We start from the raw sequence: 23,697 nt of genomic DNA, 5'->3' as shown, positions 1-23,697 counted from the left end.
CGCAGAAAATACTGCTTTCGGGACGTGCTTGGTTTTGAGTAGCCGTGACGTGCAGGCTCACGGCGGCCCTGGCTGGAGCCCCGCGGAGCCCCCCTCCCGCCCGCCTGTCTCCCGCCCTCCCGCCGGGCCTCCCTCCTTTCTCACCCAGCCGCTTCCCTCCTCTCCTCTTACACACACCCGCCCGCGCCCTCGGGAGGCAGAACTCCGGGAAGGCACAGCTACCGCGCGGCTCTCGTCGAGCCTCGGACCGGCCGCCTGGCGCACCGCACGGGTGCTAACGCGGAGCGCGGGGCGCGCCCGGGGACGCGCAGGAGCGCGCGGGAGACCGGCGCGCGGGCGCACGCCCCGGGGACGCGCGCCCCCTCCCTCGCGCGCGCCCCGGGGAGAGCGAGCGCCGCGCGCTGACGCGCACACCCGAGACAGAGCTTTACTATCTCGCTCCCCTCTCGCGCCCCTCCTCGCTGGGCATTCAAACAGCTTTCCGACATCACCAGCCAAGGATTTTTTTCCCCCCTCTCCTTAGTCGCGGTCCGTCCATCAGTACCTGCGGGGGGGAGGAGGAGGAGGGAGGAAAGCGGAAAGAGGAAAAAGCATAAGCTTGAGCCTTCCGATCCGACCACGAATACTCCTGTAAAAAACCCACCGCCCCAACAAATCTGCTTTAGCAGCCGCTGCTGTCGCTGGTCACTTCTCGTCTCAGCGCTTCCTTTGCTTCTTGGCTAATCGTTTTGTTGGGGGTAGATTTGATAAAACAAATCGTCGCTTTTAAGCCACTTGCATTTTTTTGTTGTTGTTGTTGTTTGTTTGTTTCCTTAGAGGCTCTCTACGGGGGGCTTTCTCCTCCCCCCCCCCCCACCCGCCACCTCGGTTGGAGGTTGGATTCAGTTGGATTCGGCGTCAGGCTCCGGGGTCCTGGGGGCTTTTTTCTCCCACGCTCCCCTCTTGGATTTCCCCCCCATCTTTTGCTTCTCTTAAGTGTGCATTAAAAAAAAATAAATCCTGATTTTTGAAGCTGAGCCGGGGAAAATGGGCAACGGTGATTGGGACCGAAGGGGAGTCTCTCCGTCACTGTTGCTGGGACGCGTGCCTGTGCTGGTGTCTTAGAGCAAGAGCCTCCCTGAGCTTTCGGAGTGGAAGGTAAGGAAGGGGGGTCCAGGGGTCACCTTCCCTCTGCCAGGGGTCGCCACAGAGGAGCTCTCCGTCTAGGTGTTTGCGGAGGGAGGACAAGGAAAGGAAAGGCTGTTGCTGGCAGATGGAGGGGCTGCGAGCAAACCCGACTGTCTGCATTTACTTAAACGCCGCAGTTGAAAAGTTAGAGAAGTCTGTTTTTCAAGCGATGTGCTGGGTCAGAAGGAATAGGCAGGGAGACCTAGAAAATCTGATGGTTGTGTGTGATTGGGGTGATTTTATGGGGAGAAATTTTTAGGTTAGAAGGAAGTTAAGATAAGGGGAGGCAGTGGGTCTTCTATTGGGGAAAAAAATTTTAGTGGAGTGATGGCGCCGTCTATGTTTGACTAAACTAAAGTGTCACCCAGAAAATCAGTTTGAGAATAGCTAAACTAAATGCCGGTTTGCTTCTCAGTAGGAGACAAATAAGTAAATAAATAAATAAACAAACACAACATCCTTGAGACCTTGGTAGCCATCCCTTAGACACCCCCACTCCATTCTTTCTTTCTTGAAGAGGGAAATACAATTGTTTGAACTGGCCCTGCAGTCGGGGGCGGGGGTTGGGGGGACGGCAGAGTTCAATGATTCATTTTTGATTCTTTAGAAAAAAACAAGGCGCCGTACACCAAGGCTTAAGGATTAAGATAAAGAATATTATATTGAGGGGGCTCTCTTGAGCAAGCTTGAAAGTGAAATCGGAGCTATTTCCTCACTCTTTCTAATTCTTGATGAGCACAGCAATGCAGACATGCACTGTCAAATAAATGGAAGCAAAAGTACCAGATTTCATTGGGAAAAGAAATACGACCTCTTTTTGAGTTACCTATTATAAAATGAAGCCCCCTTTCATGGATGGAATTCCTAATTTAGACACTTATTGTCACATTGGCTCTCAACGCCTACACTCTATCCTGAAGAACACTGCGCAGACCTGCATTGCCTGCAAAGTGCTACAGCAAAAAAAGAGGAAATTATTTCCAGAATTTCCTGCAACTTTCCCAATTTTTTAACCTTTAAATGCTCATTGGCTTTATTTTCTCAGGAAGAAAATGCATTATTCATTGAGCTGTATGCTTGAAACAGAGAACGCTGTTTTGATAGTCCCAGCAGTTCTGATGTTATTTTAAACTGCTGCTATATAGAGATTTAGAGTTGGGGCTGTTTTCTCCTATATCAAGACATAGAATTTGAATTATGATCTGGAAAATGCAGATCTATCTTCAGGGACTTCGGTCACTGGTATTTGTGTGCATGCGTTGGTGTGTGTTATGCAATGGGAAGGAAGAGAGTTTTATCCTTTGGTTCAGAGAGGACCCAGGCAAAGACTGGAAAACTCTTAACTGTCTATATGTCTGTATGTCTGTCTCTGTTTACAGAACAGTGGAAGAGACTGCAGCCTAAAGACTTTTATAATTAACTTGGCATCACTTTTCTCAGCTCAAAGGCTAAACAAAAAAGCAGTGTCATTTATTCTAAGAAATAACTTCTTAAAGGTTAAAGCTGAAAAAAATTCGAGTTATTTTTGGATAACAACTTACAGAGGTAAATATAACCAAGGATTACTTTATTATGCAAGGCCAGGTTAAAAAATAGAAAGAAAAGGAGCTTTGGAGCTCTTGTTGGAAAGGGAGCAATTCAGTAATTGAAATCTGCTAGGAAAGAAAATGTTAATGTCTTTTATCTACCATGTGTAAATCTTAAATTACAGTAGATAACTGTAGATAAAATAGTCCTAATTAAAAAAAAATAAAATAAAAGACTGAAGCCAGCTCAGTTACCGTGGTTCTGGGATTTTTCACTGACGTTGCCTTTGGATACAGATACTAATACAGTGATCCACTTTATGTATCCCAAGAGGGCATGTCACATTGAAATGACTGCCTTAAATCCTGGTTCTCAGTGGTGATGTTGAACAAGTCTTCCCCATGTATCTACCCATCTATACCCCTTCTCAGATGATGGTTTTAAAATTCCTTTAATCCACATGAAAACTGGTGTTTCTGCACAGGAATTCCCATCAGTTGACACGGTGGTCCCTGCAAAGACAAGTATGGGCATCTGGGAGATGATGTTTCATCCTCAACAAATTATTATTCATGTTTTTAAAATCGTGGCTATCCTTTATCAAAATTATTTTTCATATTTAAGATAAGAGAAATAATGTGATGACAGCTGTTCCCAGATTATCAGATTAGATTTTGTGTGATGATGTTTACTGCAGGCTGACTGAGGGAGAGAAAATGTCGTAGAGGTTGCTTAAAAATATTTCAAAAATTAAAATTTAGGTTATGATATTTTAAAAAGATATCTTTCCTCTTCTTTCAATAGATTAATAATGCACTTGGAGGAAATGCTGGTAGATAAATAGAGCATTCCTGTTAATCATCTATTAAATATTATTTTTAAATTGAAAGTGGAGAATTTGGCCCTTGTGAATGACCGCGTGAGGGCGCTGTTCACACAGCAACAGATAATTTCCTAGCGTTATAAAATAAAAAAATTACCTGCCCTTCTTTTAAAAAGGGTTTTTTACTGAAATCTTGAAAACAGCTGGCTGTAATATTGGAAGGAGTTTCTTTTTTTCAATGCGCGTAGACTCCTACTTGCATTTTACTTTCATTGCCATTTTTACAGGCCAAATGACATAGGATGAAGGCTGTTCGTAACCTGCTGATTTATATATTTTCCACCTATCTCCTGGTTATGTTTGGATTTAATGCTGCCCAAGACTTCTGGTGTTCAACTTTGGTGAAGGGAGTCATTTATGGATCGTATTCTGTAAGTGAAATGTTTCCCAAAAACTTTACAAACTGCACTTGGACGCTGGAAAATCCAGATCCAACCAAATATAGCATTTACCTGAAATTTTCCAAAAAGGACCTTAGCTGCTCTAACTTTTCCCTCTTGGCTTATCAGTTTGATCATTTTTCCCATGAAAAAATAAAGGATCTTTTAAGAAAGAATCATTCTATAATGCAACTCTGCGATTCCAAGAATGCTTTCGTTTTTCTACAGTATGATAAAAATTTTATTCAAATACGTCGGGTGTTTCCAACCAATTTCCCAGGATTACAGAAAAAAGGGGAAGAAGATCAGAAATCCTTTTTTGAGTTTTTGGTATTGAACAAGGTGAGCCCGAGCCAGTTTGGTTGCCATGTATTATGCACTTGGCTGGAGAGCTGCTTAAAATCAGAAAATGGGAGAACAGAATCATGTGGGATTATGTATACAAAATGCACCTGCCCTCAGCATTTGGGAGAGTGGGGGATCGACGACCAGTCACTGGTTTTGTTAAATAACGTGGTGTTACCCCTGAATGAGCAGACCGAGGGCTGCCTGACCCAGGAGCTGCAAACCACCCAGGTCTGCAATCTTACCAGGGAGGCCAAGCGACCACCCAAAGAAGGTAAGTGCCCAGAAGAGAGGGGTAGATGAGGCGGGAGGGCTGTTGGGAGATGGTATTAAGATGTGCGGTTTCAACACAAGGACTTAATCATTGCTTTTTAACTCTATCATCTTTGGAGTCATTTGGTTTGTGATCTTCACTAATAAAGGTCCTTTAAGCTACTTTTAGAGATGGGGTGGTGAGGATGGGATAGCTCTCATCAGCATGCCCTGGTAGTTCATCCAAAACGTGGAGCCAGTTTGCAATGGAAGTTGGTGAGGTGGGGGGTCTTTATTGGCCTGCAGCCCCTTGGGAGATCTACTTATACACATGTACTCTCTCTCATGCACACTCCTGTGAAATGGATTTGTAGGATTTCTACCTGATGCTATAGCCCTATAAAAAGTACCCTTCACTTCGTCTGGTCTTTGCCCTCTCTGTCTCACTCTCTCAACCAAGACCCCTTTAGTTGTGCTGCCCCAAGTTGGGGAAGCAGGACGAAAAGATGACACAAACTCAATAGCAAGCCTGTTTGGACCAAATGACTTTCTGACCCCTGAAAACAAGGGTGTCCCGCTTCCCCACAGGCCCTATAATTAAAAAAAAAAAAAAATGCTTTGCACAATAAATCCCGTGTGCTTGCTCTTTCAAAACCCCACTGGAAGTGCAAACTCTGGGGTCTCCTGGCTGTGAAACCACTTGGAGGCAGGGGTGAAGGGTAGAATTAAAACACAGGCTGATCCTGTAAAACGTGACAGCCCTCTTGGGTGATTTTTGCTCTCCTTGGTCCCCTGTTGATACACACGAGGAGAGTGGGAGCATGTCAGAGATGAGCTAGATGGAAGAAATAGTGCAACGGAAATGCAGAGGAAAAAGAAAAGTACAGGAATGATTTATAGCTTTCACCCAATCCCCAGTGGGGGAGCTACCAGAGGATTTCAGATTGTGGATTACGTTTAATAATGCAAGAAAGAGGACATATTTTGAGAAAATGACTTTCCTGTTTGTAAGGTTAACGGATGTGTTCCATTCCTTTGAGGACACGGCTGATACGTATTCGTTCTCGCTCCCCAACCCTGCAACTAGAGAGTGTGTTGATTTTTTATGCAGGAAATGTTTTCTGATCGCCACAAAGATCCCTGTCTGTGGAAAGGGACAGCCAAGCTCCAGTCCCTCTTTCCTCCCCTTTCCCCAACAGAAGTTGTCTTTGTGGCCAATATAAAATTGACACGTTGTTGGAGAATTTTCTTTAAGAGTAGCCAAGGCTTTGTAAGGGGTCAGGGTGGGAGGGAAAGAGAGAGAAGGGCTTAACTAGCTAGATGCGGTTTCTCTGCTGAAAGCAGTTTGGGGGATGGGGATTATGGAAAAGCAACGGTACACGGGGAGAAGATGTGTTAGAAAATAAATGCAGACTAATGGCAATGAGAGAGGGTTGAAAACCTTTAAGATTTCTACAGGTCAGTGTTTCACTAACAGCTGTGGCTGAAGAAAACAAAGTGGTTTTAAATTACAGGAGTTTTTTTCTCCAGTAAACATCCCAGAGAAGCACTTGCAACTGCAGGGATGGTATTTAACACCATTTAAAACTAATTAGTGTCCCCTAGAATAAGAAGCTACAGTACACACAGAAAATGTGATGCTACAAGCTGGCTAATAAGACAATTAACACCAGAAACTAGTATTTGTTTGTTTGTTTGTTTTATTGATGTTTTAATAAAATGTAGAGAATCTTTTTTTTTTTTTTTTCCAGTGCTTAAAATTCTATCACGAAACTGACTGCCGATGAGGAGAGGAAAGTGAATCTAGTTCTGGAAGCTTTTAATTGTGAATGGTAGCAAGGCACAAAAACAAAGTTGTTTGCACATTAAGCATGATTTTCAAAGATTTTGCAGGTCATGATCATGAGATGTGGGTTGAAACAGTGCTAGGATTTATAGAAGTTGGACTAGATAGTCATTTGTTTTGTAAATGAGTAAGAATATGAGTGATTTTAGACATTTGATGTACAAATCACGTGGGAGCACATCTATTTCTTTTGGCTAATTAGCAGGCAAAATGAGAAAGGAATAGCTCCATAAACAAATAAGTGATTATGTTAAAATCGTTATCGTGGTAATAGAACTGAACTAGGAAAACTTTGTATAATAGGGGAAGAATATATGCTGTATCAGTAAAATTGCACAGCCTGTGCAATCTTTATTCTAAATATGTGTTCTTTAATTGTTTAGGTATTCTGAGTCAGAAAGGTAAGGATAAGTAATTCCTGATGACATAATTGTAGCTGATGCATTTAGAAGTAATTCTTACAAAATATATTCGGCATTCCTTACCTCCTTTAAAGAAGATCTTTTTGGCTTTGCTGCGTTATAGGAAAGGAATGTGAAAATCTGCAGACTCTTAATTTAGTAAAATTTATGCAAAGTTTATTAAATCTTAAATATTTTGTATAAACACTATAGAAAATCTTATGAAAGAATTATTTAATGCCATTCCAAATAAACTACCATATAATGATATTCACGAGGTTAGAGGTTAATAATTACATACAGTCATGCTGCTCATTCATACCTAATTTTATTCCAAAATGTCTTTACTTTATATGGTAACATGTAATCCCAGGTTTTAAAATAAGGCTTTAAAAATTCTACTTACATATTATACTAATAAATGATTTCTATTTTCTATAGAAAAATAGACTATCCTGTAAGTCGTCAAGGGAATAAATACAAGATTATTCTCCATAGTTTTTCTTTACTTCTGCTTTATTCACTGTAATAAGTACTGAAAACCATGAGTGGAAATATTTTCTACATTCATTACAGCATAGAAGTGGCACAAATTGGATAGAAGACTCTTTACATGCAATAGATACAATTCTAGGTTGTTTTGTGCAGTGCTGGTGGTGATGGTAATGGTGTACCAAATGCTGAATATTTTGAATGTGTCCACCGAAATCACAAAATCATATTTAGTTAATATTTGAAGAAATAATAGGCTCCCAGGACAGAGATGTTGATTTTGTTGACATAGGATTTCTACTAAAATGTTTGTTAATAATACATTCATGTACTAAAGAGTTTCATAGTCAGAAAACAGCAAGAAGAAAACTATCGCTGTGTGTAGGGATGACACCAACAATTGCAAATGTTATCTTGAATATATTATGAGAGTAAATAATTGGACTGCTGCTTTTTAAAGTAATACATTAATGTGTCTTGTTTTTTAAGATCATGTTTGACATATTTGAGGGTGATATATGATTATAAAAACTTAGTTGCCATTCCCCAATTTTTATGTGAAAATTTGAGAACCAAGTAAACCAACAAAATGAAGCCTTTTAAAAATAAGGATGTCTTATTTCAGGTAATATTTACTAAAAACTGTCTACATTTAATGTATATAAACTTTTTTTTTTTAAAGGAAAATCAAATGACATTGCTGTTTACCTGGTTTTCAGATACAAGTCTGAGGAGGTACTGGCCTGTTTCATGAGGCCTTTACTACATTTTATAGGACTTTTTTTTTTTTTTCTACCGTAGATGATTCTGGACTATATAGCTAAAATATAAGATGTGCTATAAGATCTTACTTCTTACTACTTCACCTAAAATAAGCAACTAAAACAGTTTTGGCAGAAAAATTCTCTACCAGGGTATCTAAATCACATAATAAGCCTTAATGGAACCTTTGTTTTCTACTTACATCAATGGTGCTACTTATGTGAAGGGAAATTGGGATCCCTGTATAGATTCCAGGAAATCTGAACACACATACTCATTTGTCTTTTCACTCTGCCTGTACTAATCCTTGATGTCCTATCACCCTGGGGAAGTCTCACTGTGCGCCTGTCTAAAATCTAGCCTGGGTTGTGTGTGTGTTTACAGTTCTAGGTACCTGTTCTCTCATCTACAGCAATATATGTCTCTATCAGCGTGTTTTCATTTCTTTCTACTCTTGCTCTTTTTGCCCTCAGAACTGTTCAGCATGTGCCGCGTTCCTCTTTAAGTGTCCTTGGATCTTACTTCCTTTGTAAATGACTGCCATGATCCCACACTCTCTAGCGGAATGTAGAAAGGCATATTGAGTCTGTGGTTCCTTGAAGATGCAGAGCCTGAGAGTCTGCTTTGCCCCTTGGCTGCATCCCGGAGTACTCATCATGAACTGTACTTCTGTTCTAGCATTTATCATATTGCAGTGTATTTTCCATCTATATTTCCATCTTCCTCCACTAGACCTGGGAATTCTTCAAGCATAAAGACTGGGTCTTCAGTTGTCTATGACAGTCTTAATAGAGCTTCAGTAAATATTGAATGTCAAATGAACAAAACAAAAAAGATCTCAATAGGAAAGATAGTAATAACATGGGTTACAATCGAAAGAATAAAACTACATCATTTGGGGAAAGAGGCCACCTTTTACTTTCTGTTTTTTTATGGAATGGAAGATGGCTACCATTTATATAATTTCCAGTTCCATTAATGTATTATTTATGCCAGCTTCTGATCTCAACATATTATTTAATATCACTTTAAACAAGAAAAAAGAATCAGTAAGAAATTATTAATTTTATATTTATATTAAAAGATTTATGGTCCATATACCTTTCCACACATGGCTATCTACAAAAAAAAATGGTAAGAAAGTTTGCCAATTTCTATTTAACTGGTTTCATTTCTCTTTATGTTTCTCTCTTCTGACTCTAGCATTACTTCTACAGTAATGACATTTCCCAATCCTCTCTTGCACAGTTTGAAGACAAACATGCAAACTCTTTCCAAGAAAGAGGAAAGGAGCATTTGCATGTCAAGTTCAGTGCCTCTGTTATTCACTCCTATTTACTAATCTATAATTGTAGTAATAGTAGAATATTATTAAAAGTGTAGGCCTGATCAAGTAAAGTGCCATAATTTTTACTTTTGCCATTTTTGAATTTTGACAAACAATTTAGGACATCTCATATATATATTATTTAATGAAACAAAATTCCATATATGGCAACATATTTTCTGTGGGCGATAAATTAAAATACATGAAAATTTGTGTGTGGGGACGCCTCGGTGGCTCAGTCAGTTAAGTGTCTGCCTTCGGCTCAGGTCATGATCCCAGGGTCCTGGGATTGAGTCCTGCATTGGGCTCCTTGCTCAGCGGGGAGGCTGTTTCTCCCTCTGCCCCTCCCCCCTGCTTGTGCATGTGCTTGCTTTCTCTCTGACGAATAAATAAATAAAATAAAAAAAAAGAAAATTTATGTGTGTGCACATCTGTCCCATGCATGCACACATTTCCCAAGATGTGTCAGTGGGTTTTATGATAGCTGTAGATAAATGTACTGTAGGTTAGTTTTCTTCCAAAATTGACAAGGAAATTTTACTTAGAGTTCGGCTTCATGCATTACCTTATTGACTTCATTTCCTAATAGAAGCAATTTTATTGTTAAACTGAAGACTTTTATAAAATATAATATTCTTTAGAATCACTCTGGTATACATTACCGAAAGTCATGTGGCTCTTGGATCTAAAATCAGTATTCATTCAAAAATAAACTTTTCTTTTTCAAAATGTCATTGCTGGGTTTTAAAATCTACTACTTGAGTTTGAATCTACTCTTCTATATTGTAACTGTGTTACTCTGTATTACTACCTTCCCCTTCTCAGATTAGTTAGTGATGCTTTTTTCTCAGGGTATAGGCGAACAGGAAATGACATCATGTATTGAATTTTAAGAACCTAATAAAATTAATGGCTTGGAATATTTTAGTTCCTGTCAGCCCTGTGGAAATTTCTTCCCAAATCAATTAACTAATAAAAATCAGAGAGGTATGCAATTTTTCTAAGTATATCACTTCATTGAAATGAAAGGTATTTTGGTGTACCTTACACTTGAGTCCTCAGAATGACTCAGCCTCCTAGTAGCATCTGTCAAGTGACTGAGCTTGACTCATCAATCTTTGGTAGTAGAGTGTTAAAATTAAATGAGATTGCACATGTAAAACACTTAGTCCATTGCTCAAGTTATATTAGGCCCTCAATTCAGTTTTTGAATGTCTTTTTTATTCTTATCTTCTGGCTATAAGTGATAGAGGATTAACAATAAATAATGAAGCAGATTGTCATTATTTGAACTTGTTTAGGAATTTGGGGCATTTAACGAAGGATCATTAAGCATCTTGAATGTATGTCTATCTTGTATTAGATACAGAAAAGGTAGCATCTCAGTACCTGTGTGTTGATGGAGGCATGACTAATATATCAAATAGATCAAGCTAGTGGTGTGTGAGTCATCCTAGGCCTGGGAAGATGTCCTTTGGATATCATTGCTGATAGCCTACAAATCCATTTAAATTAAACAGTTTCATGAGTATTTTACTCTTTGCTGCGTTATGCAGAATTAAGTTCATGTTTTGAAATGTATTTTGAAAAGGAATTATCTTGAAATATTAGTCCCTATTAAACCATTTGTAAAAAAAATTAGGATCACTGGATTGTGGTCACATACCAGTAAGTCCCAGGATTCCCCCAAAGGCTTATATATTCAGATATTGAAAAGAAAACAAATTTTTTTTAGTGTTCATTTAAAGATTCTGATATTTTCTTGAAGGAAAATTACAAAATGTGATCTATAAGACTCTATGAAATGCTAAATGCTCTATGTTCAATTATCTTTCAACTATCATTCAGGAATTTTGCTCACTTGCAGAGAATGACCTAGCTATCTATCTATTAAATATTAATAAGTAATGTATCTCTGCTATACACAGAAATTACAACAAGTAACAAATGCATAATGAATACATTAGTATGGAGCTGTTTCTCTCAAAATTAAGTGAATAGGAGTCTTCTGAAATCTGACATGTTTGCTGATACTCATTTTAACCATAACACGCCCATCCCCATCACATAATCATTAATGTTTGGAACACATTATAAAACATGAAGGTAAAATGATTACTGTTTAGTTTCCATTATGTTAAATGAAATAATTTCCCTGCCAGCCTAATCCTGGATATTGTATTCTCTAATTATTTCTTCTGGATAATAAGTTTCTTTGGGGAATGTTCTGTTGTTCGGGAAAACAGAGTAAATACGTGCATGGAGCAGATACTAGAACACTGATAGAGCCAGATTATAATACAGTTGACCCCTGAACACCAGGGAAGTTATGGGCACAAAGTTGAAAATCTGTGTATAATTTTGACTCCCCCCAAATTTAACTTCTAATAGGCTGCTATTGAGAGAAGCCCTACCAATTATATAAACAGTCAATTAACACATTTTGTGTATATACATATATATATGCATATATACTGTATTCTTTTAGCAAGCTAGAGAAAAGAAAATGAAATCATAAAAGAAAATACATTTATAATAAAATACTGTATTTATATAAAAAAATCTGAGTATAAGTGGACTCATGCAATTCAAGCCCATGTCGTTCAAGGGTCAACTGATTTAGAATACAACTTAGATACACTTAAATAGAATAAAAAGCATTAAAACAGTTGAGGAGTTAACCAGAGAAGGCTACCTTGATGAAATTACTTTTTAGCATAAATATGTTAAGGTGATATAAATTTCACAGAAATATTATCTCTCCTGGGTAATTCATGCTGGGTGGGTGTTACACAGTATTTTTTTCATGACATTTCTACTGGTCTTCCTCCCTTTTAAGGTAATCTTAAAAATTTTGATAATTTTTAAAAAATTAATTTCTGTGCTTGCATATCTAAACAATTTGTTTTCCAATAAACATTTTAAAGAGAAGCTTCATCATTATACTGACATTCACTCCTGAGAAAACAAGGAAATAATGCATTATAATAAGCATTTTATAAATTTAAAGAATATAATAAAACCTAACATTGAGAAAATGCTTTCCAGTTTGCCAAGCTCTGTTGCATATATTATTTTATTTGGCGAATAATTGCGTGAAACACATATTATTTGTCCCATTGATGTGTGCTGAATATATAGAATACCCTAAAGACTGTGGTTTTCCTTTCTCTAAAAACTTAATGCAGATTGGTTCAAATGAAAAACTAGAGAATTTCAGAGCTATGGGTTTTCTCACTGTCTCTGGAGGGCTTGAATCTGAATCACAAATTTGCCGATATATGAGGGACTTTAGGTGTTATGTAGTCCATATCTTACCTGATTAATGGATTCCCAGTCTGCAAATATATGATGGGAACATTATTTCAGCTGAATTTAAGTCTTGGAATTTATATTTAATACCGTTTCTCTAACATGAAAGAGGCACAGTCACTTAGGACTGTTTGATAGTTCTACAGTTTGATTAAAAAAATATATCTTGGGGTGCCTGAGTGGCTCAGTCATTAAGCATCTGCCTTCTGCTCAGGTCATGGTCCCAGGGTCCTGGGATCAAGCCCCGCATCGGGCTTCCTGCTCCGCGGAGAGCCAGTTTCTCCCTCTCCCACTCCCCCTGCTGTGTTCCCTTTCTCGCTGTGTCTCTCTCTGTCAAATATCTTTAATATATATATATATATATATATAAAATCTGCTCTCTAAAAAAGATATATATATATATATATATAGTATCTAGCCAGGACAATAATCAGAGAATACTTCACTAAACTACTTAATACAGAGTAGTCTCTACAAATGAAAGCTTTCATCCCTAGATTTTTGTTCTTTCTGGTATATATTATTTAAACAAAGTGATGTCAATCTCAAAAAACAATTTTCAGTCTAAGTTCCTTAAATCTAAAGAGCAGTGTATTTCAAGTTCAGAGTCTGTGTAGATTTACTAAGACGATTTAGCAACATCTATCTTGGATTTTCATTTCACTCTCATTTTCTAGGGAAATCTGTGTTTTGGGGAAATAGCATGTCTTACATTTTTTAGTTATTGTATGGTACACTGAGAAATAGTGTTGAGGGTGGGAAGAGAGAGAGGTCTGGGCTCCCTTCTGTTGAAGGTCGGAGCTTCAGTGAGGTGGGCTTACCCTGGAGTTCTGACAACCACTCTCTCCTGTCACCCCTTTTGCCCTGTGGGTGGTAATGGCTTTCTGCTGTGTCTAACCCTCAATGCTGTGTTCTCTCTCTTTGGTTTCGCCAAACGCTATCCATGCCATAATGTTTTCTCAAAGTATCTTAATTGAGGACACCATCTGTTTCTTACTGGGACCCTGACTAGTAAAGCAGTGTATAATTTTGGTGGTGAAGTGATTTCTGATTTCTTATGAGATTGGCTCGAAACCAATATTTTAAGTTTCGATCCTTTCTTTTAATGTGCTAAAGGTCTTATGTAGTTATTAGCCCTTTTGCAGATTAGCATATAAACCAGCTCAAGTAAACAGGGAAATAATAAGAATTTAAAGAATTGAGTTAATGAAAATTAACATCAGTTAGCCATTTTTTTTTAGCTCAGTTGAAATGGTATTTTTTTTACACTTAATCCTCTCTCAGAATCAATGTGTTTATCTTTACAACTCCATTGAATTTAGGCCCTAAAAGTATTTTTGTATATTTACTTGTTGGTTTGTGGATTACTTAGCTAATTCTTAAATTACATAATACATATACATTCATGTACAACATTTTCAGCGTTGATGTGAACCCAGAACATTTAAACTGGCTTGGATATTCAAAAAAAAATTGTGAATTGATCATTAAAAACAGATAACTTCAAGGTTCCCACAAAAGACTTAAAAAATACTGACAGATTAAGTTTTTATTCTAATTTTATATCATTATGATGTAAATGGAAATGATGGAAATGTAAAATGAAAATAGAATTTCAGTTTCATTTTGCCTATTGATTTCACTATCCCCCTCAAAGCAAAACAAGAAGGAAACACACAAAAAGCATTTTTTCTTTGTTTCATTACAAAAAACAAATAGAGGTAGCTAAGTTTGCCTTTATAGTTTCATAATAAAAGTTACAGTTTTTTACTTTTTTCTGTTAGTCTGTTTGTTGCCTTTCACATCAAGGAAGGGTCCCAAGAGGAAAAAAAAGAAGTAATTTCCAAAAATTATGTGCACACAATTATGTTGAAACAGAGCTTTATGATTTTTCTGAATAATACATAACAAATATTGTATATTGGATGCTTTTGGAAATGTGTCCTCTTATGTAGCTAGTCATAATAATTGTAATGTGAAAAAGAGAGCACTTTGGGAAGACAAAAATCTGTTTATGTAATCTTTCTACATAAATCTGGCAAACTTTCAAAGATCTGCTTCTGCTCTGTAGACTGAGAAATTTGAGTTTACTTTGGCTTCTCGGAGAGGTCAGCTTTCTTTATAGATATGTCAGGCTGTGGTCAGCTCTCTTTGGCTGGCCTTGGTTTTTGTAACTTGTAGGGCAAACGGTGTGTATTTTTTAATAGATGTGCTTGAGAAATTAACCAAGCACAACTGCTTTTGTAAAAAAAAAAAATTTTAATAGGCTTTACTTTCAAAGATGATGATGTAAATAGCTGTGGAGCATCATTGGTCCATTTGCACAGCAGAGAACATTTTAATCCCATCGTTTATAATATATTAAAATCTCTCTAAAAAAGCCTATGACTTTTTTCTGTTTTAGTGATTTCCCTGGAATTTTCTGATTATTATTTTGGTGTTATCATTTTTATCATATTTTGGTGTTCAATTGGTGATAAGGGCATAAATGAGTTCCAGGCATAATAAATATGATGTGTGCTTGCCTCTGACCTCTGCATCCGGAGACCATAGACTCTACAGAAATGGAGCAAAGGGGGCTTGGAAGCAGAATAGAAGTTGATCCTCTAAGTAGTAAGAACTGATTAAGGTGAAAGAAAGAAATACATGTAGAATGTGAATTAATACAACTTTTTTCTTTTTTTTTTAAAGATTTTATTTATTTATTTGACAGAGAGAGACACACCAAGAGAGGAAACACAAGCAGGGGGAGTGGGAGGGGGAGAAGCAGGCTCCCCGCTGAGTAGGGAGCCCAATGGGGGCCTTGATCCCAGGACCCTGGGATCATGACCTGAGCTGAAGGCAGAGGCTTAATGACTGAGCCACCCAGGCGCCCCACAACTTTTTTTCTTAGCACTGAAACCTTTTTTCTAAATAAAAGCCAATATATAAAGAAGATTTTAAAAGATGGAGCTGGTTGAGGTGGGGAGGAGGCCTAGAGCCCTGCCATCAGTCTCCTTTCTTCCTATGTTGATCGCAGAGGCATCTCTGCTTGAAAAAGCACTGCAGAACTGTAAATCTTAGAAGCCTCCATCTGAAGTCACATATAAGAAATGAATGGCAAAAACTAAAATTTTTAGAGTTTTGAGCACCAAGAATGTGTAAGAACTGTCATTTTGTTTTTATTGCATTTTGCTTAGAACAAAATTCATAATTTGTTTGGGATCCATATGTCTATGGCCCATTTATCTGTGTTTAATTTTTCTCCATCCCATTCAACACTCTAAAGTTTGCCTGAGTCTAACTCCCAAACCTCAGGCAAGCCCTCAGCCTGTTCTGTCCTGTCTTTCAGGCATCTCTAAGCCTTGTGGGGATGTCCATAAGCTGACTCTGTTACTTTTCTGCCATGAGTCTTCCAGTTGCTGGTCATTTGCTATCTTCTGCCAGCCATTAGTGTTTCTGCCTTTGCCTTACAGAGACCTAGTGTAATGACGTCATGCTGTGTTTAGACTAAAGGTGAGATCCCCAACCTTTCTCTTCTCTCTGTCACACTCCTTGTATGAGACATGTTTATGACCCATTTTTAGTGCCTGCCATGTAAACATTGCTTTCAGAGTTTCTCTGGAATCAGTTAGTCCTGTGGCTTCATGTGGTACCTCGGGGTGAATGCCACAATTCTTCATTTTTCCTTCTAGTCATCTGGATTCCAAACCTCTTTGACTGTAGGTTCCCAACCCTCCTGCTGATTTGCTTATTCCAGTTATGCCTCTTGCTCACTTTCTTGTTTGCCTAGATAAAAATGAATATTATTTTAGAATTCTTTTGGATTTTTAACTTTGATAAATACGGAAGCCCCAATTTTAAGTCTTTATAAAGGTATAAATGTATATATATTTGGTCCTATGCATTCCTACACTCTTCCATGTTGTTTGTTTAATCCCCAAATAGTTCAGGTGCAAACTGTCAAACTTCTTGGAATGAACTAAAGATAAAAGGATAGTGAGGGGCGCCTGGGTGGCTCAGTCGTTGGGCGTCTGCCTTCGGCTCAGGTCATGATCCCAGGGCCCTGGGATCGAGCCCCACATCGGGCTCCCTGCTCAGCGGGAAGCCTGCTTTTCCCTCTCCCACTCCCCCTGCTTGTGTTCCCTCTCTCGCCATGTCTTTCTCTGTCAAGTAAATAAATAAAATCTTAAAAAAAAAAAAGAATAGTGAAAATTATTTTGAGTTCCTTTGATTGTTCACATATAATGGATATCCATAACTGAAAACAGCTTATTAAAACAACAGCAAGAAGTTTATTAGCATTGGCATTCTATAGATATGAGTGGATAACTGAGATGTTATTAAGTTTCTTCATAGTTCCAGACTTCTCCCATTCTGGGCACATGGAGGAATTGTGTTCCTGGCCCACTTGTGGTTGGCTGGAGGAGAGCATGAAGGTCTCTTTACCTCTGGCATGGAGACCTGTACTTGAAGAGAAGGGGCACCTCTGTCATCCTGAGTCCTTGAATGTGTGAAATGAGAGGAGGCCTCTGCCTTATGCTCTTACCGATCCTAATAGTTGTGAAGCATGAGCAAGGAAGAACTTTTTCTATTTTGAGGCACTGGGAATTTGGGGTTTGTCTTTGTTACTACAGCCTTACCTAGCATACATAACTGATACAGTGTCTGGTTGTGGAGCATAGGGGAGTAGCTGGGCCGACTGGTGTTGCTAAAAGGTGATTAGGCACATTGGTAACATATGTTGTAAATCAAATGTAATGACATGATGGCCGTGTCAGTCAATGATATTTTGGGAGGAGGAACTTGCCCACATATTCCATAACGTACTCTGGGCAGCTGTATTTGAATTTATTTCTGGCAACACTATGGAACTCGTTTTAGGTATTATTTATCAATATGTAACTATTTTATGTTTTAGCCTAATTAAAATTAATGCTAAAATAACTAGAATAATTGTTTATATTATAAGAGAACACTTTTTTTTTATTTATTTAAAAAGTTGTTAGGTTTTTCTACATTTTTAAACTTACCCAGATTGGAGAGGGTATTGTGGTAGTCTTTTGCTGAGTCATAATTATCACAGAGAGAACTAAGTAGAAAAAATTCATTTTAGCATGGCAGTTCTTGCTGAAAGGTAAAACTTGTCCTGCTGTCTGTCCCGTCCCTCCCTCCTTCTCTTTTCCCTCCCTCCCTGTTTTTCTTCCTCCTATGTTTTCTTTTTTTTTCCCAGATACATAGGCTATGATTTATATATGTTGATCTAGATTGCTCACAGCAATAATTTGCAACAAATCTGTTATCAATATACGTGGAGGGGTTTTTGGTAAACAAATATTTCTATGGTAGTTCATGGGGAGCTTGTAATCACTTAGTAAGCCCTGCTTCATTAATCTTAATTTTCTTGCAAGTTTAATTGTGGAGCAATAAATTAACCTTCCTTTTGAGTAGGTGGGTTTTTGTCACATTGAGAAGTATTCTTAACCTCCCATGAGAGATAGGAGGGGAAAAGCAGGCTGCTATGAACTATAAACAAGCCTGTGTGAGGTGCCTGTGGGAGTGAAGAGTTGCTCCCAATGTTAAGTGTACTCTGGCAAGTTTTGCTCTACTGGGCTGTGCCTTGCATTGTTTTTCTGGCTTTCCTGTTCTCAAGAAGCTTGGATTATGGTATGCTCATTAATTATAAGAGACACACTTCAGGATTCAAAGAGGGTTATAGAAGCCATTGAGCAACTGAGAAATTAAAACAGAAGCAAAAACAAAAGCTTTCTGTTTTTTTTTTTTTCCCAATCTTGTGTTCTGAAGAAAATCCAGGGATGGAGTGAATTGTCATTTCACTTCCCACATGTTTATATTGATAGGCAGCATGCACACATACATGTACTCATTTATACGTGAATTTATGACATTAAATGATCACAAGTATATATATATGATTTGAAAAGATAAACGTTTTTCAATAGTTTGAGAGTATATTCCTTGTTAAAGTGGCTTTACTAACTATCTACTAAACATAAATCTAACTGGAGTGACTTATAAGGAGACCACAGGAATGACAAAGAATAAAAATACTTTTTACAGGGGAAGCTTTAAACTTGAAGTTAATCTGTTGAACACTTGGAGTGTTTTTAATAAATACATTCAGAGCAGTATTCTGTGGATCTTGGATATCAGAAATTGAAGTTTTACTTAGGATTTAAGAGTAAATCATTTGCCAAGCAGGTTTCCAAAAGTTAAAAACAAATGTCAATTTCAAAAGTAGGGGCACCTGGGTGGCTCAGTCAGTTTAGTGTCTGACTCTTGATCTCAGCTCAGGTCTTGATCACAGAATCTGAGTTCAAGCTCCGCATTGGCATGGAGCCTACTTAATTTAAAAGAAGTAAAAGTAAACTATTTGCTTTTACATTTCTGAAAAATTCACATATATCATGTTATAACAAATTAATACTCTTTTAAATTCTCTTTATTGATTATTTTCTTCCTTTGGAACTTAGTTACCTACTAGGTCCTACCCATTCCAGAGCTGTAAATTCAGTGTTAGATTTTAGATATTTCCCCATAGAAGGTAATTGCATAGTGGTTGAGTCAGACCTTCTCAGTTCAGATCCTATTTTCTATGCTTTTGACTTTGTGGCCCTGAGAATTATTACACTTCTCATCCTCGGCTCCTTTGTCTGTGAAGAGGTGATTATTATAGTGAGGTAACTAAGACATTGAATAAGGTAATTAAGGTAAAATACTTAGCATGATTTTTGGACTGTGTAGTAGAGACTCAGTAAATGTTAACTTGCACTAATTGGACAATTCTGGAACCCTTTACTGCATTACATTTCTTTAACACAACAAATAAAATTTTGATTCATGATAAAAAATATCAATTTATTTCATTGACCTCAGAGAAATGAAAATGCCTCTGGATCATTTAATCTATAGAAATGTACTGTGTCTTTAATCCTTTATTCCTTCTGAATACTCATGTTCCTGAGAAGAAGTCTGAGCTAAGTAAGCTACCATGTCTATTCTCCTTTATACCTCATTTAAAAAATGAACCAATACTTCTTCTTAATCAAAATTAGAGTGGGTTTTCTGTGTATAATAGAATTACTGTATCTTGCTAGTAAGGGCACATAGAGCATTTAGAGTTGTCTTTCAGCATTCAGTCAGGCTGAGCTGAATGTAGTGATGTTTACATTGTTTACATTCTTTATACGGTCTCCTGCTCAGACTCTACTGCTTTTAATAAATATTTATTTTTGTAAAAAAAAATGAACCACCTTGTTCACAACATCAACACTTTTCCTCTTAAAATGGACTGGTCAGTGATATTTACAGGTTGTTTGACAAAGGATGATTGCCCCAACTGACTTTTTCCTGAAGACCTGGATCCACTTTAATCAAGAAGCAGTGTTGATTTTTGTCCTCCTATGCAACTTCATCTTCTGAATGTTTTCCTGAAAATATTGCTGTCCCTTTGGTCTAGTCCTTTCTCCATAATATTGTGGTTTAAATAAATAAACCAATATGAATTTGTTGGTTAAATCAAGTTAAAGTCTATATTCTGACTTCTAAGGACTGATACACATATTAAAATGAAGCAAACTATAATTTATGTCTTGGCTTGCAGTGAATCCCTTTTTCCTTCTGAGCAGAGTCAGATCTCCTGGAAAAATGTCTTGCTTGCTGCCTGCTTTTTAAAATTTGTTTTAAGGCTCAATGTAAGAAAATATCAACAAAATATAAATCCGTATTCTTCAAAAGAGCATACTTTTTTATTTTTAATTTTTTTAAAGATTTATTTATTTGAGTGACAGAAAGCGTGCGAGTGGGGGAGGAGCAGGGGAGAGAGAGAGAGAGAGAGAGAGAGAGAGAATCTCAAGCTGACTCTGGGCTGAGTGTGGAGCCTGACTCGTGCTCCATCCCATCACCCTGAGATCATGACCTGAGCTGACATCAAGAGTCAGGTGCTTAACCAACTGAGCCACCCAAGTGCCCCTTTGCTTTCAGTTTTATCAAACTTTTACTTTTGTCATTACAAACAAGAGAATTAGCAATGTGACATTCGATTTTTAACTCTCTATAATCCTTTGTATTAGAAGGGCACTTCGATTGGAAGACTGAACGACTGCCTTCTGGATGAGATTTGCCACTACTGTCTGGGTAACTTTAGATAAGTCATGTCACCTCTGAGGGAGAGCTTCACTTTGCTCAGATGTAAAAATAAAAATGGCTGTCTGAAACGCCTAGGGTTGCATGGAGAGTGAAACTGTACTCTACATGCAGGCCATTTAGAAAAGGGGTAGCGGTGGGGCACCTGGGTGGCTCAGTTAAGTGTCGGCCTTCAGCTCAGATCATGATCCTGGAGTTCTGGGATGAGCCCCACATTGGGCTCCCTGGTCAGCGGAGCACCTGCTTCTCCCTGTGCCCCTCACCCCACTTGTGCTCTGTTTCTCTCAAATAAATAAATAAAATCTTAAAAAATAAAGTAAAAGAGAAGGGGAAGAAGCATCCAAAAATGTTCTTATTATTGCCAACATTAACTTGAAAATCTGGTTAGGTTTATTAGTTTAAGTTCATTGGCATGCATGTATGTGAAATAATGGTTTTGTCCTATGATGATCAATATCACAAATTGTTGGATGGATTGTTGGGCTTGATATTTTTAGGTAAGACTCTGATCATCTGTCCTTGGGAAAACACCGTACTCCCTTGGTTTTTTCTTTTCTGTATCAGTGGAAGCAATAACATTTTGAGCTTCACATTCAAACATTTCAGTTTGATTCTCAGCCCTGCTTTGTGACCTTTGGCAGTTTGCTTCATGTTTGTGAACCACATTTTCTGTGTCTGTAAAAAAGATACCATCTGTATGCCATTTTTTAAAAATGTAGTCTGTACGAAAAACAATATTAAGACTAGTAAGGTGATGGACATGATCAGTTTTCTTAGTCAGCTTAAGTGATTGAAAACCTTGAGTTTTAGGCTGCCCAAAGTAAATTAAAGAATGACTTCAGTTGTACTCAGCTATAAATTTCCTCATCTGTAAATGAAGATCAGAAATACCTTGAATCATTTAGTTGTAAGATTCTACTCTTATGTCAATCAGAAAAACAGTTTGGGAAAATAAACACATCTTTTCTTCCCTTTTGTTTCTTTGGAAAGTCAAGCGTTAACGGTAGAGGGGAATGAGGACAGATGAATGCTGGCCAGAAAGAAACTGGGAAAGTTGTATCTTAACAGACCTGCTTATTTTCCTCTAGGGGGCAAAGGCTACCTATAAATAAGCAAGGGTTTTTGTGCCATATTAAGTAATGGAAAGTTAAATGTATTAATCTTTAAGGAATACAAATTAGGTAAACTTTGTATCATGTAAATTTTGAAACTGACTAAAAAAGAGAAACATGTTAATAGAGCTTCATAATTTCGTGAAGTGTTTTTGTATCTGTTCTAAAAATACTACAGATTGGAATCTGTCCTTTACAGGTCACAGGTGGGAATGTTTCGGAGGACAAATGTGTTCTAGCAGCCAGCCGTGCAGTTGTTTTGATGGGATTACTCATCGGATTTAGTAGATAAAATGCCAGCGGGTTACTTTTTACTTAAAATAATGCATCAACTTGTTGGTTTTGGCAAACCTAATACTTGGTAAACACTTTCTAAAAACTCAGTTTTGTGCTTTTCACCACGTATAGCAACTTAATAGGTGGAACCATATTCAGATTTTTTAAACAAACCTTACTTAGGTTCTATCAGCCTAAATATTATTTTGACTTGTAGCTTTCTACAACTGCATCGAACAGTTTAACCCCTAATGTCATAAACTTTTCTGTTAACCTTACATTGGTGGGGAATGGCTAGTTTAGAAATCCATTAATAGAAATTTACCACCGATAGTGGATATTGCTGTGAGCAATTGTATATGCAAGTGACTTAGCGAGGGAGGCTGAGTGATAAGGCCCAGTATCACATTGAGAAAGAGCTGAATTTGAGTCCTTCTCTCAATCCTTACAGTGTGCCGCTGCTCTGTAAAGATAAATACAATCTAATATTTTTTAGTCGTTCAAAAGTTGCTTAACTCATGCAATCCTTTGTAATTACAAGATGCTTTTTGTGTTTTTGTTTTTTTTAAGATGTTATTTATTTGACAGAGAGGGAGAGAGTGAGAGAGAGCAGGAGCAGGGAGAGGGGCAGAGGGAGAAGCAGGTTCCCTGCTGAGTGGGGAGCCTGACATGGGGCTCAATCCCAGGACCCTGGGATCATGACCTTAGCTGAAGGCAGACTCTTAACCGACTAAGCCACCTAGGTGTCCCCAAGATGTTTTAAAATATTGTAAAGTTTTATCTTAAACTCTCCAAAATACATTTCCTCGTATGTATTGAGTAGTCTCCCGTCTCTTAATGCTCCTTCCAACTCTTAGTCTTTTCCAAAGACTTTACACAAAGCCTGTGTGTAGATCCTCAACATTAAAGGAGCTTTCTTCTTGAACCAAGTCCATTATTTAAGACCTCTTCAATCTAATCTCTCCTGGGGAATTTCCAAGTGATTAAAATAGGAGTATTGATTTTGACCTGCTCTGAGACATACAATGCTTATAAAACACTTTTTTACTCATAAATGCACATATTTTTTTAATTTTTACATTTGCAATTAATGTAAATATTCATTTAGATATAAGTGTAGCTGTTTTTAGTATTTTCTTCTATAAAAATATTAATTTCTTAGGTTTCAGGAGTATAGATGTTAAAGACTTTGGTTTAATTACCTTGAACTTCACTTATCACCACATTAACACAATGAGGTGCTTAATCTTTCCTGTAATTAGCATCATAGAAGATCAAAATAAAATTAGAATTACAATTATCTTTTCTTAAGTTAATGATTTTAAGTTGGTAAGATGCCATTTACATTAGACAAAAATAGTTTATAGTTAGATTAAGCATCTCTAATACTAGAAAATACAGCATACCTATAAAAGGAAACAGAGGTGAAAAGTTCATTCTCTACTTCAGGGAATATGTTATTTAATCTTT

General features: G+C 37.6%; 1 protein-coding gene across 4 annotated transcripts in view; it reads left to right on the top strand.

The window, feature by feature from the left end:
* Positions 1–424: 424 nt before the first annotated feature.
* The window catches only part of ADGRB3 (adhesion G protein-coupled receptor B3), a 726,710-nt gene continuing 703,437 nt past the window's right edge, over positions 425–23,697 (top strand). For 3 of the 4 annotated variants that reach the window (XM_027603097.2, XM_027603095.2, XM_027603098.2), the window contains exons 1-3: positions 425–1,137; positions 2,547–2,712; positions 3,805–4,576. In XM_027603097.2, the coding sequence (XP_027458898.1) occupies positions 3,820–4,576 (757 nt within the window). In that variant the 5' untranslated portion in view covers positions 425–1,137; positions 2,547–2,712; positions 3,805–3,819. The remainder of the gene's footprint in view (positions 1,138–2,546; positions 2,713–3,804; positions 4,577–23,697) is intronic. The other variant, XM_027603096.2, reaches the window with a different exon arrangement.

Source organism: Zalophus californianus, chromosome 7 (assembly GCF_009762305.2).
Source record: "Zalophus californianus isolate mZalCal1 chromosome 7, mZalCal1.pri.v2, whole genome shotgun sequence".
In the NCBI taxonomy this organism is placed as follows: domain Eukaryota; kingdom Metazoa; phylum Chordata; class Mammalia; order Carnivora; family Otariidae; genus Zalophus; species Zalophus californianus.
The sequence above is the reverse complement of the archived record's forward strand: the minus strand, read 5'-3'. Positions and strand labels throughout refer to the sequence as shown.